This window comes from Xyrauchen texanus, chromosome 42, assembly GCF_025860055.1.
Source record: "Xyrauchen texanus isolate HMW12.3.18 chromosome 42, RBS_HiC_50CHRs, whole genome shotgun sequence".
NCBI classification, from domain to species: domain Eukaryota; kingdom Metazoa; phylum Chordata; class Actinopteri; order Cypriniformes; family Catostomidae; genus Xyrauchen; species Xyrauchen texanus.
Window position 1 is genome coordinate 22,560,390 of NC_068317.1, and position 17,924 is coordinate 22,578,313.

The following is a 17,924-nucleotide window of genomic DNA, read 5'->3' on the forward strand; positions in this document are numbered from 1 at the left end:
TTTGTTTTTACATTATAAGTTATAAATAGCAAATATAAATCAGGATAATATTGCTTGACTGATGCATATGTAGGCTATATGCTGGACTGTACGTAAAATGTAATAAATATATGCTTTTTTTAACTGGCTAGTTATTTATTATTCATAACAATGGTAAAACTGCATATATTGTGCATAATGAATGCTCAGGATATGATACAGTTTTTATTACAGTTTTATTTCAATATCTCAAGGTTCTGCAACTTCAAAGCAGATGATCCATTGATTCATGCACCTTCTCATGTGTCATTATAAAGTGCTGAATTCCAGTATCAACCCATCACCCTCTGTATAATCTAAAATGGGATCAACATCCCAAAATTTGCTATAGATAGATGATAGTTAGAATAGAGCAATGGAACACTCAATAGTTTAACTGTTACAGACACAAACATCTTTCAAGATATTTGTTCCTTGTTGGTCCTCCTGAACCAATCCAGTGCATCAGAAGATTTTTTTTTACAACAGCATCATACTACATACCATTGAGACCACCAAACATCAGTTCAAACACTGGGAATTCAAATAACTGAGCTCACATGCAAATCTCACAAGTTTTTTTTTCCCCACCAGGTAAGCAAATTGGCCTATGATTTATCATAGCATGTGCATGTCTTTATACTGTACAGCGTTACTAATGCACTTTTCTGCAGAGAACTGTTTGCAGTGATGTTATATACTTCATAGATAACAAAACAATACAGAAAAAGCCCATGGAGAATTAAAAGCACAATGCTATGTCAACACAAGGGAGTGGCGCACGTTTCATTCCCTTTTTACACAATAAACTTAATTTGACGTACAGGCTTTTTTGTGTACATCCCCAAAACTTCGAACAGCAGCAGACTAATAATACAATGATGCCAGTATAACAGTGTTATAATGGAATAATATCACACTTTACATCTGTAATAAGTATTAATATCCACGTTCATACTACAAAGCTTGGATTGCTCAGACAATGCGGAGAATCATGGCTTTACACAATATACTGTTTGCAAACTCTGGCCATAGAATACAGCACAATGAGCAGACGCTGCACACAACGCCTTGTTTGCTGGTCATTTATGCAACCCAAAATAAAAAAAATTACACAATTGAGCTGCTACAATTGTCACGGTGTATCACTCGTCAATGCTACAGGTGTATAACAAAAAGACCACTAAGACTTGTTTGGTGATACTACAGTGAAATCGTGTGAAATATTATATCTATAAGGAGCAGGCAAATGTTATTTTTTTGTGTGGAGAATCAACTGTCAGGGTGTCCCTTCTTGGTTATTCACACATAGTTTAATATTCAGTGTTTGTTCTCCAGTTCTGATGGTATTGAGGAAGAGGAGGCTCTGATGAAGAAGCTTTATTGGGCAAGGACTGTCAGCTTCAATCCATCATTTCAGTCCAGCCTGATGCTTCAAAAGTGTCTAAAAAAAAAAAGAGAGGACAAATTACAAAACAAGATCAGATTTCAGTAGATTTGAACCCACTTATGGAGGTACTACAAACAACTAAATGGATTGAGAAGGATGGATACACCAAAACTGTAATAATAATCATGATCACCTCTGTAATTAGATGTTGAGTTTGTCTGAGGTTGGTCTAAGACTCTGAAAAATTGATGAGTCAATAGCAGCGGTGCTGCAATCCTGGATCAGGTTCTTGTTGCAGTCACCAAATGCTGGAGCAGTTGATACTTTGGGATGTGAGACCTGCCTGGTCAGTCTCAGGATATCACCCAAAGCAACAGAACTCATGCTGTTCTGTGAGATCTCGCTGACGGGGGAATATTCTGAAACAGGGAGCAGCTCATCTCTGGAGACTGGGCTGCAAGGGAAAGTATTTCGGTACATTTTAGGGCATTTAGCCAATGCAGGAAGCATGCTAATTAGGTTCTACCCATTATAAGCTTAGCATTCAACATATGTCATGACATTGTTAGAGACTAGCCTGACATCCATGGACTGGACTCCATCAGAGAGATCATCTGCCCCACTATTCTTTGCCTCCAGTGGCTCAAGGAATACGACTGGAGAATTAGACGTTGCCTTTGGTGGACTGTTGTTCTGTGTGCTAACTGTAGTGCAAGATAAAAAAAAATATTTCAAGCTCAAAAAAACTCTATGTGGGGTGTGAGAGACCCCAAATACATTTTAATAGCTGTGCAACTATTGTTAACATTGAATGTTGATACTTTATGACATTTCTCAATCTTAGGAGAAATTATTACAAAAAACGTATTACACATGCTTCAACCATCCTCCATCAAAATAGTTAATTTACTCTTTGGGGGTCTCAGAGACACCTGATATAAAACATAAAAAAGCTAAGACTCTCTGAAGGGTGGAATACACTCCTGATGGTTTATTATTTTTCTACAATGTGTTTTTGCTGTTGTCAAACTGACCCCAAACATATAAATGTTCCTAGAGTAGATACCTTTGAATAGGGCATGCCTAATTTGTGGTATAACAGAACGATGAAGGGTCAATAATATCTGCCTATTGTGTTTTGATTCAAGGCAATGGGAATTGTTAAAATAATTTAAAGGAAAACTAAGAGATTCATTTTTTGTTATTTTTACACATACCTCATTGGTGTATCTGGGACCCAAAACATAAAAACAGTAAAGTCAATATCAAAAGAACTAAAGTCTTAAAGGTGCACTCAGTAATTTTTCCCCATAAAAAAGTTTTACTCCTAAAGAAATGAATTGTTATTTTAAATCATGTGTATAAAATCATGAGCACTCGCATGAAATGAGTACTCTAGTAATATCAGTAAACCTAATAAAAGCTGTTTTATTATACATGGTGCAGGGGCACCCACATGGTGGCTGCCATTTTAGAATCACATGACCAGCTGAATCCTACTCACTTAATCTAAGAAACTGTCTTGTTATTTGACACTTTCACTCTTGTATGAAATTATTCAAGGCTGATTGTGTATCGTGAATTACCACAATGCATCTGTAACTGAAAACTCTTGATTTTGAATGGAGCTGCATCCACGCCACTAGGTGTCACTTAATCTAGACCAAGATGGCATGAACCAAAAATTGCTGAGTGCACTTTTAAATATTCAAGAATAATTTTAAAGCAATTTTACAAGATTATCAAAATTCTAATTTGCTGTTGAAGATACACTGATTACAGTTCATAATTATGCCATATGATGGCGCTCGTTCATTAGTACATAATACAGATTTTTCCTCATGCTGAGTCACTCAGCCATTCAACAACAAGAAACAGATCAATGAATGTGTTTGTGTGAATTACACAGTCTGATGCTTTTACACAGTGAAATTAAAATGTTAAGTGTTGGTACATTTAAGATATGTCCACTGTAGAACTGCATTGTGATAAGAGTCAATACCTCCAGTTTCCAAGGGAGACGGTGAGACGGACTGGGAAACGGATATTGAGGATGGGGCTTCCATCTGTGCTTCCTCTTTCTACCCAAACACATGACATGCAAAATTATTAGATACAGTTGGTAAATCATTGTCATTTGATAATGTAGCCGCTCTTTATGCAGGTTTGAATGAAACAGACTGTTTCGATTTTACCTTTGATTCTCCATCCGGCTTTCTTGTTCTTTTCATTATCTCCTCAATACGCTGCCAAAATCACAGATGCAAACAACAATATTCAGTTAAAAATTCAGTGTAAAAGTGTATAATGCACTTTACATTACATAGTAATTTAAATAGCATCCATTGAATTAGCTATTTATTGCATGCTTCTAATTGTAAACAAAGAGTACAACCTTCTTCCTTTGCAGTCTTTCTTGCTCCTCCTGAATTTTCAGAAGCTCTATCTCCTGTCTCTTCCGTTCGGCTTCCCTATGAACCCTCTGCAGTGCTTCCTCTCTCTGCCAGATAGCACCACACACCACATATCCATTCATATCACACACGTATCTGTACAATTATTCACAGCTAAAGAAGGACAGATTGGTGCCGCACATGTTCGGGTAGGTGGATGAGGTAATTGAGTGTGCCAAATGTGTTTTGATGAGTCAGTTTTATTTATGTGTGTCTTGTTTTGATGTAATCATTTACTTGTGTAAATGAAAAGATCTTTGTATTAAAATATTAAAGAATGCAAAATAGAAGCATTTTCACAAGTGATTTCAGACTTTTGGACCCTACTGAATCTATGGGTTTCTGAGGGTCCTTCTTTAGATAAAATCAGATTCAAAAATAATAAACCTCTGACCTGTTTATCCAGCTCATCTTGGAGCTCTTTCCAACGTTGCTCCTTATGTTGACTGTCCTCCTGCTCTCTCTGGCAGCGTTCCACCTCTTGTTTCTGTCTTTTTTCCACTGCTTGCCGAGCTGCCTGCTCCTGCCGATGTCTTTCTTCCTCTTGCTGTCTCTGGAGCTCCTCAGCCCTGAGCCTAAGAGTCATGGACAAGATGATAAATAATATGTGATGATATATACAAGCAAACGCATCAATGTGACATATAGATCCTAGAGACACACATGTGTACCTCTCCTCCTGTAGGCGTTGCTTTTCCTCCTGCTCTTTCTGTACTCTAGCCAGGCGTCGTCTTTCTGCCAGCAGCCTGGAGGCCTCCTCAGCATCAGTGGTACCCGCTTTCCCGGTGGGAGTCACTGGAGACTCTAATACACACAGATGGAGTGAATAAAGTAGCCACTTAGTCCTTGCCACATTATTGGAATCTTATTAGGCACAGATTATAATACTTATTTATCATATTTAAATTTGTAATGTGTCATTTCTGTGACATTTGTGGCACCAAATGCAATTGCAAAAATAATAACTCTTTCAGAAACAGGCTTCCCAAACATTTGTCTGACATTGGTCATACAAACAGGTAGTCCCACCCCAAACCATTGATTGTGCCACTTAAACAAAAAGTGTAAACAACCACAAAGTCACAGTGTTAAAATTAAGAATTTCTTTCAAATTGATTTTAAATTATATAAATTAAATTAATATGTATTACATTTAAAATAATATTTATTATTCAATAATGTATTTAATTATTATTTAATTTTCACATCTAAAGATTTAGAGTAATCAGGACTTAAATATTGATCTGTTTCTCATCCACACCTATTATATTGCTTCTGAAGATAAAGATTTCAACACTGGAGTAATTTGGATTACTTTTATTTTTCCTTTATGTGCTTTTTGGAGCTACAAATGCCTGATCACCATTAAATTGCATTGTATGGACCTACAGTGCTGAGATATTCTTTTAAAAATCTTCATTTGTGTTCTGCTGAAGAAAGAAAGTCATACACGTCTGGGATGGCATGAGGGTGAGTAAATGTTAAGAGAATTTCATTTTTTTATCCCTTTAACATAAATAAATCAAACAAAGCAGGTTTAATGAAAAAGAACTATTATAAGATACTACCTAAATTGTGTCCAAATTCCTTGCTTGTGGATTTGGGGATTCTCTCTGTTCTGGATGTCTTTCTCTCCAGAGTGCTGTAGCCTTTACTTTCCTCCCCTCCCCACCTCTTGCTCTCTGTGCTGGGCGTGGTGGCCCTGTGCCTCAATGGCGATGGGGCGTATTGCCCTGGGGAGGCTGGGGACCTTACAGGGCTCTTACAGGACCTTGATCTGAATAACAAGTATCAAGTATCAGTCAGTAGTATCAACCTAAAAAGAGCTTCACTTTCTCAAAGGATGTATGAACAGAAACCTAGCAATCGTCATTAGTTTGAGAATATTACCTTTTGGGAGTGCTGGGGTTTTTGTGGGTAGATGAACTTCGGGTGGGTGTTGTTGGTGACTCAAGTTTTTTCATTGACGGGTCAAGTAAGGTTTGGGCGATGCTCTTGTCTGATTTCTCAGTCTAATTCCAAAAGCAGAGACTAGAATCATTGTCATGATACAGTATGTAACTGTTTCATTCCTATGAGCTATAAATCCATCACTGGAACTGGACATGCACAGATCAGAGCAGTGTAGTTGCTAGGAGACCAGCTCCTCGGATGGGTGTGTCCCTCCAATACTATGCACTAAATATAAACGTCTGAGCTACAGTATGTGACTAAATTAATATTGACAAATATGTTGATCACATCTATCAGGTCATCAGACCTGAGGTGTCTTTGGGGTTGTGGCTGCTCCTCTGGAGTCGTCCAGTGGTCCACAGAATGATGCACTAACCTTCTTCCGATCGGCTTTACTGGGAGGAGCTCTGTAAGGAGACCTATGAGGGCTGGAGGAGGCTATTCGGGAACAAAGACAAGACACTGAGGTTCCGGAGGTCAAAAGAAAACAAAGGAATAAAAAGGGTGGGGCAAAAAATGGAACTCAATTAAATAATGAAGCTTAATACAAACACACTTGCCTCTCTCCGTCATGTTGGGCAATGTAGCGGCAGAGGAGGACAGATGTCTGCTAAGGGAAGAGTCTGGGGACTCGGGTGGAACCATAAAATTTTGGACTGCAGTAAAATGTATAATGAGAGGATGCAGGGAGAAAGAAAACAAAGGCAAAAACAACCATCAGACAAGATCGTAATGATACTGATTCACTCACAGATGTGCAGATAAAAGGACAGTTAATCCAAAAATGAAAATTCTCTCATCATTTATTCATCTTCATGTTGTTCAAAACCTGTATGACATTCTTTTTTCCATGGAACACAAAAGGAGATATTAGGCAGAATGTTAGAGACCGAATGCCTCAGTCACCATTCACTTTCACTAAAAAGAAAAAAGATGCAATGAAAATGAATGGTGACTCAGGCTTACATTCTGTTTAGCATCTCCTTTTGTGTTCCACAGATAGGGGTTTGAAAGAACATGAGTGATTAAATGATAACAGAATTAAATTTCTTTGGGTCGAATAGCCCTTTAATTTTTAGGAAACATTCCAGAGGCTTGTTTTTCTGATATAATTAATACTCACATGGGTATTCATATTTTCAATAATCAAAGAATTTATGGAGGGCTCTGATTTTGTTTATGAAGCAGCAGGCACTTAGTTCATATGTAGCAGATCTGTCTACATAGATGAGAGTTTGTGCTGTTTGTGTGTATGTAAGTAGGTGTGTGTGTGTTTGTGTGTCTGATAATACTGCTTGTGGGACTTGCAGGAGAGTTTGCCAAGGTGGGATGTGGGCCTGCATCTCAATTCAGATAATAGATGAGACCCCAATGCATTCTTTCGGGACGTGTAATGCAGATCCAGGCAGATTCTGATTACAGATCCTCCCCTTCGCATCCAGACTCCTTAGTAGGCAGGGGAGAATATGACTAGTGAGAAAATGAATAGACTCCCTAGCTGATGCATTGAGACTGTATGACCTAGCATGGGTTCAAATTCTGCTTTAAAGTGCTATTGAAATTATTCTACTTCCCAGTCCTGAGGTCGTAATTTGGAGTGTCACATTCAAGCACTTTGTTTACAGAGAGAATAGGAAACATGGAGAGTGCCAGGTTGATTCTTGTACATTTTGCACAATCTCATTTTTAAACCATAATATTGGCCATGTATATTCCAGGTTTAATACAAGTTAAGCTCAATCAAAGCACTTACTTTAATTCTTCTGTTAAAACTCATGTATTATTGGAGCTGTAATGTTGTTCAAATTTTTACCATCATTTTAGGGTTTGTTAACATTACATCGTCATGGCAATGAAGCTGTAAAATTGGCTATAACTTAATAGAGAAAAGGTTAGTAAGTGATTTTATCACTCTAAAATCCTGTTTACATGCATATTGTTTATGTCTTGTTGCAATATTTTGTACAAGTGAGTTTTTTAACGTTCAAAATTTGGCCCTCATTTGGCCCACATTCATTTATACATTTTTGTGCTAATCAATATTATGGCAAAAATGCTGTCGATTGGGCTTGACTTATATTGAACCTGGAATAATCCTTTAATGGAATAAATGGAACATGTTAATCATGATAATGGAATTTTGGTCAAATACATGCTATTTTCTATATGTAAAAACAGCACAATACGCTACGCAATTAAATTGTTAGCGATAACACGGTAGGTGCATTTAGAAAAATTAATAAAACCTATAATTCACTAGAGAAACCATGCTCTTCTCTGCCATGTTGAATGTTTATGTCTTCTCCCAACTCGGAAACTTCGTTATTAAAATTATCTTTGAGTTTCCTAGAAGGAAATGATAATTCCAACAGCACGTGAAGGCAGCATAAATTCTAAACCCATAGTTGTGATTGAAATAGGGTTGCTAAAGTGTCCTGAGTGTGTCATTTCTACAGTATGTGGTTACTAGGGTGTTCTAGGTGGTTGCTTACTGCCCCAAGTCAAAGAGTCTACCCCAAGTCTCTCTGATGTTCTCGTCCCTAGATATGGCTCAAATCCCTCCATCACTGTAAATATATGGATTACTTTCATGTGTTTTATGGGCAGCCAGGATTTAGAAAAATCCCTAACCCTAAGTATGAACAAAAGCAATAGTAATGATGTTTGTCTTGGCTTATCAAGGAAAAGAAAAACAAAGGGGTAGATATTTTTTAACATATTAGAAAGAACAAATGTACAATATATCTCAAATCCAATGCACAATGACAATGTACAATCTCATGCACATACAAGAAGGGGGTGCCACATAAAGCAGTAGGAAGTCAGTACCGTTCCTGGATTTTCTGGCAGTAAGGTGAGCAGCAGGGTCATTGGCTAAGGATGCAGAAGCAGGAGGAGAGGGCGGGGCAATCTTAGGATCACCTGTGCAGCAGGCGATGCAAAGCAGAGAAAGGATGAGGTGCATGAGCTCAGCGTATTTCACAAGATCACAGTATATTGTACTAAATATGCTACAAAATATGAGAGGTCACTTCAGAACATAGTGTCCCTGTGAAATACTGATATACTTTGTCAGCAGATTTCTGCTGATGGGGAGCTGCGTTATTTCCAGCAGGAATATATAAAAAAAAATAAATAAATAAAAAAAAAGAGTAGAATTGTGCTTTATAAAGCAGGATGGTAATATGAACCACTACAAGATGGAATAACCCAGAGCACAGCATGCAGCCAATGATTCTGATCATATCAGTATATCAAATAGCCTAATGTTCTCCAAGGGCGACCATAAACTCAATATTACGCTCAAACCCAATAAGCAAAACAGACATTATATACATGTTTTCCTAAGATACAATATCATCAATCTGCTCTGATAAATGTCTTAGGGCTACCTCTCTGCTCTTGGACAATGTAAATAATTGATGTAGTTATGAATGCACCACAGACTCTGGGTGGTGCTTTTGCATCCGTCTCTTAGCAACAATGTTTTTCTGCTCAAACACAGTCTGTTTATCTAAACCCCAGATCAGAGTTATAGAATTGTATAATTAAAATCTTCAGATAAATGGGATTGTATTTGAGAAATAATCTGGCAGAGACAGAACCCAAGGCCCTCAGCTACGCAGTATTAATTTGCCCTGTTTAAGCACAGTGACAGCACAGTTTATAATGTTTGTTCTCCAGCAAAAACAGCCCAAATTGGCTGGTAGAGTTAGCAGAGCTATTGCACAGAGGATTTATGGTGCCTCTAGGTATCTGATACTTATCAGTGGTTGTCAATTCTAACCTTGAGACTCAGCCTCCCTGCAGCTGGAGCGACTCATTGAGATGCTCACTCCAGCCAGCCAGATATCAGCAACAGAATGACGCCTCCGTGACAATGCAGCTACCTCATAAAACAGTTGCATCTAATACAGCCTGTAAGAGCTGTCACAAAACAGCTGATTTACATCCTGTATCATCCCTGCCCCACCACTGCTGTATTTGTCAATATCCCAGTTCTTTTTAAAGGTATAGTTCACCCCAAAATGAAAATGTTCTAATCATTTATCTGCATGCTAGGCATAATGTTAGCCTGTTATTCACCATTCACTTTCTTTGCATGAAACATAAACACAATGAAAGTGAGCAGTGATGGTGGCTACCCCACCTGAAATCTCCTTTTGTGTTCAGCAGAGAAATGAAAACCATTTACAAAATTGAATTTTTTTGTCTAAACTATACCTTTAAAACAAAAAGGCTGCAGTGCAGTTTCCACACCCTGTTTTTCTATCTCTTCATCTAATTCCCTTCTCTCATCTTCCCACGGCTCTGAGTTTACACAAGGGAGCCTCCACGCCCTCCCAGTCACACTCACCCTCACAGACTCCGGGAGGTCCACCCCAAGTCCAGCGTTTAGGCCTCTGGTCCACCTGGAGGTTGCGTTCCAAGGAGCGTCGCATCAAGGCCTCCAACCGCTCCTGTTCATTGCGTTCCAAAACAGGAAAAAAAAGAGACTCTCTGACAGAGCTGTCGCTACGGCGCCATTCAGATGGGGATGAGGCTAGCTGCTCCATGGCGACCACCTCTCTTATCCGTCTCTGCCTCTCACTCTCTCTGTCTTTCTTCCTTCCTCCCCGAATGCATGCAAAACAAAATGACGAGGGCCTTGCCTTCTGTGTCTGACTCTCTCGCCTTCACCCTCCCTTGCACTCAGTGACTCTTCCTCTCTCTCTCTCTATCTCTCTCTCCCAGGTGACTGTGTGTCTAAAGAGCGTATTGCCAGACAGAAGAGAGAGCAGCCACACTTAACTCCACCCACACCCTCCCCCCTCAGTGGATGACACAATGGGTGAGCACACACAGAGTATTATAATGACACAGGTTGCATCACTGATATCAGGAAGCCGCTCTGCATTTTTTAAATGTCTTTTATATACTCACTCTCTCTATCCAGCTCTCCCCATTCTCTCCTTTTTTCCAGTTTAACTCCTCCTCTAGCCATTATAGCTCTGTTTCTTACTCTGATTTTTTTCATCTTGATTGATTCTGAAAAAATTTACTTAACCCTTAAATTCCCAGAGCATTGATATTTACACGTGGAAATTATGCAGTGCAGCTTGTCAGAATGCACAAACTCAAGAGAGTTAAAATCACAAAATATAACCAAAACTCCAAGCAATAAAAGCAGAACAGTGAAATTGCATTCATTATAGAGCACAACAGTCCCCATCCACTTTTTCAGCCATCTTGATTCCAGAATAATTTTTTTCCACTATTCAATTTTTTCCATTGGGATTTCATACAATTCATCATTCATTAAAGAGTTCTAAACCATTAACCGCAGAGCACAGAGGTGAATCACAACATTACACATTTTTATTTGAAGCAAAAAAGTATATGAAAATCAGACAAATGATAAAGGTACAAGACTGTACTAAAATTTTCATAAGCACAATCGAATTAAAATGTATTTAAAGTTGTTGATTATAAATATATGAAGTATTTGTTTGTGGCAATTCACTGATTGGTGGATCTTTCTCTGTAGGATCATGGGTAGTGTTGTTGTTCACCACAAATTTTGCAATTAAATTTTTTTATAAAAATGAAGATGAAATAACGCAGACAGCTTTAACAGAAGCATATAACATTGATTAACAACTTTGGAGCTTATGGTAGTCTGTCTTTAAAGGTTTATATGTTATCATTAAAAATCAGTTCTCCTCAATTATGAGATTTTTTATTTAAAGTACAATTCTGGACTTTTATGCACAACCACACAGCTCTCTGCAATACTTGATTCTGATTGGCCAATCGTGCCACTCTAATATTTGTGTACAATGATCACTTAACTGTATAATTGGCCATTGTCCCAGGAAATTATTTCCAACATAGCTGTGCTAGTTTCATGTCTTGTTTCACTCCGCTGTCTTTTTTTCTCACATGATAAAATTATTTCGACATGAGAATTATTTGGTAAGTAGCCGTGTAATAAAGCACGATAATATACACATTAGCCGGTCACTATAACAAAATAAACCCCTTCAGGATGTTACAAGACCCCTCTTGGATCCTATCACACATCCTCAATCAAAATATCAAATTATTTTTCTATTGGATACATCTAATGATAAAGACTAAAATGATGAATGCTTTCATAGCTATGAGCGTATAATCCATCATAAAACTAGGTGGCTCACACTGCACATTGTCTGCTGGTGCATAAAAGGAGGGCAGGCTACAGATACAGATTTGATACCTCTGCAGATGCAGAGGAGGCAGAGTTAAATTAAAAAAAGTGCTGGCCAAGAACACCTGAGGTCATCTGAGGTAAGGCAAACCATAAGACAGAGCACTACAATACAGTCTGAATCAAGAACAGCAGTACCACACCCCACACACAATGATCCAACAGCTAACTGCAGATTATCTCTTCTAGTAAGCATTGTATTGACGTGATACAGTATTTTGCATATGAGTTTCCGGTTGGCTTCTCAATACACACTTACTATGACACACTGCATTTACCAAGTTAAGAATGCATATCGGGAACAGTGAGGTAATTTGAGCATCCCAGAGAGACTGTGATTACAGCACTGGAATGGGGGTAGCCAGATTTCTCTCCCCTGCTAAGGCAAAGCTCAATGTCACAAAAGCTGGGTACTTTGGGAGGCTAAATTACAGATGAGTGAAGAAAATGTGTGAAAATGGCCAAGCAAATATGTTAACATGTATGGTGTCCCCTAGTATGATTTCAGCTACACTATTAGGACATCTTGAGCCAATATACAGTAAATAGCGATTGCACTCCTTGTTTTCAGTCTCTGCACAATCCAAACATATGCCTTTGCTTAGGCCTTTTTGATGGCCTTTTTTAAGCCTACTATGCAGCCAATGGTTTGGTCCCTATTATCTAAACCTAATCACATATCTAGTGTACTAGCTGTTATAAATAACAATATGCCAAACCCTCAATAGTGGAATAACTTCCAACAATTAACAAGCTACATTTTGTCCAAGACTTAAGACTGATCTTGTTCAAATGTATCTTGATAAAAACAAATGGGAAATATAAGCACTGATCATACAATATCTACTCACCAAACTCAATATACTTTTTCTCCTTATTAACTTGGCCTTTACCATCTTTGCCTCATCTTAGCACTGGATTTGCATATTTTTCCTCCATGTAATAAAGTAATTGTCACAAGGTAAACACACTTAAAGAAGGAAAATGGTAAGGGCTTAAAGTAAAACAAAAACAACAACAAAAAATTGCAGATGACTTCATTTTATCCACCAGAAATAGTGGAAAAAGTGGGTGTTCCAGACTAGAATGGAGTTTGCACTGGATTGCGGAGGACACTTTTTTTGACTAGGATGTGGAGGCTGAAGGTCAATTTCATCCTTAAGGACATCCCAATGTAATGCTTACTATGGCAAAAGCTTCTTTTTCAAATCTATCCTTATATGCTATTACAGCAGTCCTTGCCTTTACTACATTAATGCTAACTGGTATTACATTTCTGTGTTAACAATCTGCAATATTTTAGAAAGGCTGCATTAAAGGAATATTCCAGGTTCAATACAATTTAAGCTCAATCGATAGAATTTGTGGCATAATATTGATTACCACAAAATTTATTTTCATTTGCCGCTCCTTTTCTTTTAAAAAAAAAAAAGCAAAAATCTGGGTTATAGTGAGGCAATTACAATGGAGGTGAATGGGGCCAATCCGTAAACATTAAAATACTCACTGCTTCAAAATTATAGCCACAGGAGTAAACAATATGCGCGTTAACATGATTTTTGTGTGATAAAATCCCTTTCTAACCTTTAGTTTTAGCCAATTTTACAACTTTAAAACGACTAACAATGACGATATAAACAACTTTTCAGCTTAAATTATACACAAGTTTTGACAGAAGAATTCATTTAAATGCTTTTATAAAATGATAAGCTCCACATTTCTGCCTTTAAACTATCCAAAAATTGGCCCCATTCACTTCCATTGTAAGTGCTTCAATGCAACCTCAATTTTTGCTTTTTTTTTTTTGAAAAGGAGGGATGAGTCTAAATACATTTTTGTGGTAATCAACATTATGCCACAAATGCTGTTGATTGGTTTTATTTTGTATTGAACCCGGAATATTCCTTTATAAGTTTTAAACTTAAAGCAAATAGTACACCCAAAAATGAATGTTCTCTCATTATCACATTATCACACCCTAATGTCACCCCAGATTAATTAAGATTTTTAGAAGAAGATAGAGCTCTGTCAGGTCCTTATAATGCAAATAAACGGGTGCCAGCACTTTGACGGTCCAAAAGTCAATTTTGGGCAGCATATAAGTAATCCACATGACTCCAGTCGATCAATGAATGTCTTTTGAAGTAAATCATGTTTATGTAAGAAACAAGTCGATAATTAAAATGTTTTTAACTTAAAATCAGCGCTTCCATTCAGGGCTCTAATGCTGTTTGAAATGAACTAACTTTCGCATGACGTTCGTTCTTCTGTTATAAAAAAGCATTGCTTCCGAATTCTGAACTCGCCGTTGCACTTACGTCATACGAAAGCTACTTAATACATCAACTGCTGCAGGAAGCACTTTTTAAAAGTTAATAATGTTTCAATAATCTATTTGTTTTTTGCACAAACTGATCTTGCTTCAGAAGATATTCAATGATCGATTGGAGTCGCATGGATTACTTTTATGCTGCCCAAATGTGACTTGTCAAAATGCTTGCACCTGTTTACTTTCATTATAAGGAACTGACAGAGCTCTATCTTCTATCTTTATTTGTGTTCTGTTGAAGAAAGACAATCATACACTTCTGGGATGGTATCAGGATAAGTGAATAATTAGAGGATTTTCATTTTTAGGGTGAACTATTCCTTAAAACAAAAAAGAAAAAAAAAACTATCACTGGATACCCCAAAGAAAGTAAAGATTGGCTGTGACCCCTGACCTTTTCCTCCTCAATGCGTTGCCTCCGTTTCTCCTCCACAGCTGAACGACGGAGTATCTCCTTCTGCCGTTGCTCGTCCAAACGCCTCCCTCGTTCTTCCACCGAGCGTTCATACTGTTGCTGTGCACGCTGTTCTTTCTCCCAAAGAGCTTGTTCCCGCACAGCTAGAGAGAGTGGGGGGTGGATATGGATGACTATAGATTGCCCTGATACAGAAAAGGCCAAGCCTCTCCCTACCTGCTGACAATACTGATTTGTTTGTGCTAAGCTCTTAGGAGTATTATTAGAAATCTTGCAGCATCACGCAAAAGCACAAGTTTTCAGATAAAGATGCCAGTTTACAAATGCACACTTTGCAGTCAGCCATGATTTATTTCTTTTGTGAAAGTGTCCCATTACAGGGAGGTTTGCAAGCTAAACTGAGTAGTTTTCATGTGATCTCAAGATTGTGGCCCCCATGAGTCAGCCAAGCTCCATGTTAAAGAAACAGCTTTAATTAGGCCACTGATATAACTGGATTCTTCATCTCATGAGAGTGTGCATGATATTAAACATTGTTTTCAAAAGAACTATTAATTTCTGTAGGGGTACACGTTTTTTAATGAAGAAACGAATCCTGGGTGCATGTTTAAAAGAATTGTTCACACAAAAAAGAAAATTCTCTCATCATTTACTCACTCTTATGCAATTCCAGATGTGTATGACTTTCTTTCATCTGCTGAACTCAAATTAAGATTTTTAGAAGAATATTTCAACTCTGTAGGTCCATACAATTCAAGTGAATGGGTGTAAACATTTTGAAGCTCCAAAGATCACATAAATCAGCATTTATCTAGTCCATAAGACTCCAGTGGTTAAATCAATGTCTTCAGAAGTGATTTGATAGGTGTGGGTGAGAAACAGATCAATATTTAATTCCTTTTTACTATAAATTCTCCTCCCTGATCAGTCAATCTCAATCTTGTGTTTATGGTGATTCACATTCTTCATGCATATCACCACCTACTGGGCAGGGAGAAAAAAGGACTTGAATATTTATCTGTTTCTCACCCACACCTATCATATCACTTCTGAATATATGGATTAATACACTGGAGTAGTATGGGTTACTTTTATGATGCCTTTATGTGCTTTATGGAGTGTCAACCTTTTTGCACACATTCACTTGCATTGTATGGACCTACAGAGCTGGGACATTATTCTACAAATCTTAATTTGTGTTCTCTAGAAGAAAGATTGTCATATACATCTGGGATTGCATGAGGGAGATTAAATGATGAGAGAATTGTCATTTTTGGGTAAACTGTCCCTTTAACAAATGCAAAATTGAAGCTTACCTTGGCTCCTGTCTCTCTCCTCTCTCTTTTCTTTAGCTAGTCGAATTCTGTCTTTTTTTGAACTGCCATCTTTGCATGAGAAAGGGAATTATATGTTAAAAGCACTTCAATAAGCAGGGAACACACCTTGAAGAGTCTGTGCAATCATATCACAAGCCAAGAATGACCCAAATATTCAAGACTGGGTGGGACCAAATGTAAAAATGTAGGAACCGGTCATTGAAAAACCCATATTGATCAACCACTATTCTGAATATCAGGTCTATAGCCCTGTCAAAAGCACTACAAACACAGGCTGGGATGAAATCTTTGGTTTTACTGGTGTAATGTATGCAAATATATGCAAAGTCAAAATGCTTGTGAGGAACACAAACGGAGAAGAGATTTTCCATGATTCACAGTAGAACCTGTGCCACAGACTGTCAGGGCTCTTTAAAGCTACATTAAAGCACATTTAACATGCCTTTGATTAATCTTTTAAAGAAAACACAATATGTATAGACAGTTTGGCAAAATCATTATAAAGGTTTTTGGAATCATGTGGCATGCAAATATAGGTGGTAAGAAGCATGCTTGAAAATGAAAGACTCAAATCAAACAAAGGCTATATTAATTCAAAGCTAAAAAAACCATTCTTATGTAAACGTATACAGAAATGCATCATTAGATCAGAAAAATGCATCATATTTGAATAAACAATAACATTTGATAATGTATATTATTATACATTCTGCATCATTACGTATGTATCATCGTTAATGCATCATAATGAAGAGTATTTATTTTACAATGAAGATGATTTCAATATGTCAATAGGAAGATTTTAAAAGCCACTATGTATTTTTTAAATGAACAGTTCATTTTGCTGCACAGTCCAAAGAGTTGACATATGTTAACGGCTGGCATCAGTAGCCTACATCTGGTTGTCAATGCTGAGATTGCTTGGTATTAAGATAAGCAGCTATTTAAGAATGTCATGAAATAATGTAGCAAGACTACAATTTCTCTTTCAAATATATTGACTTGGGGGAATACTTCACCTGCACAGGTCAATCTTATGTTACCCATCCTCTTACCTCAGCAGCACCATTTCCATGCCAGCGAATCAAGATGCTCGCCTTTTCCCATTTTCCAGTGATTTTTGGGTGATATTCTGGATTTACCATAAGAAAATATTCCAAAACATACCTGCCGGGTTTTCCACGACCGTAGCCATTTTCAGTCTCTATGGGATTTATTCCACAAATCACTGTACAGATGACATTCCGACTCCAAAACAAACTGCTCCCTTAATTATCAAACACAACCTGTGTATAACATTCAAAACGTGACGGAGAAACAAAACGGTGAAGATTTGATTAATCCGAACCTCTTGAATGTATTCTTCCAGTCAGATACCAATTGTGAAGGCAGAACAACCACAAGAGCGCAAGGTTCTAATAAATTACAACACGCTCGACCAATCGCTACGCGCGAGGCACGCGCGCGCGCAAGCAATGCACCCACGAGCAAAGCATTACGTCATAGTGTATACAGAGCTATATATGGAAGGCTGAACAGCTGCGCACGATAAAAAAAATATAATTTTTTGTTTTCCCCGGAGGCGTTCAGTTATATTGGTTGTGCCTAGAATTTCATTTTCCATTTAATTGATCAACAAGGACATTTCTGCGTGTCATTTCTTCATTTGCATAACACTGACAGTATGACCAATGTGTTATTATTAACCAGTCAGCCAAAGCACTGTGATTATGTTGTTTATAACTGACACTGCGGAGTTTAGCAAAATATGCAAATAACTGATTATTGAGATTGACTCCT

At 37.7% G+C, this 17,924-nt stretch overlaps 1 protein-coding gene across 3 annotated transcripts; it reads right to left on the reverse strand.

The window, feature by feature from the left end:
* Window positions 1-204: 204 nt before the first annotated feature.
* Window positions 205-17,550, reverse strand: map7d2b (MAP7 domain containing 2b). 3 transcript variants are annotated; one of them, XM_052114437.1, is made up of 17 exons: window positions 17,292-17,550; window positions 16,104-16,172; window positions 14,767-14,930; window positions 10,172-10,274; window positions 8,644-8,736; window positions 6,375-6,470; window positions 6,122-6,252; window positions 5,752-5,873; window positions 5,430-5,638; window positions 4,533-4,665; window positions 4,256-4,436; window positions 3,804-3,908; window positions 3,604-3,654; window positions 3,411-3,489; window positions 1,986-2,112; window positions 1,602-1,862; window positions 205-1,462 (listed from the first exon to the last, which is right to left on the reverse strand). In XM_052114437.1, the coding sequence occupies exons 1-16, from the start codon at window positions 17,317-17,319 to the stop codon at window positions 1,610-1,612; spliced, it is 1,944 nt and encodes a 647-aa protein (XP_051970397.1). In that variant the 5' UTR covers window positions 17,320-17,550; the 3' UTR covers window positions 205-1,462; window positions 1,602-1,609. The 3 variants fall into 3 exon arrangements, with proteins under 3 accessions (XP_051970397.1, XP_051970398.1, XP_051970399.1); XM_052114438.1 differs by lacking the exon at window positions 8,644-8,736; XM_052114439.1 differs by lacking the exons at window positions 8,644-8,736; window positions 14,767-14,930; window positions 16,104-16,172; window positions 17,292-17,550 and having other exon boundaries at window positions 10,172-10,552.
* Between the last annotated feature and the right edge of the window lie 374 nt (window positions 17,551-17,924).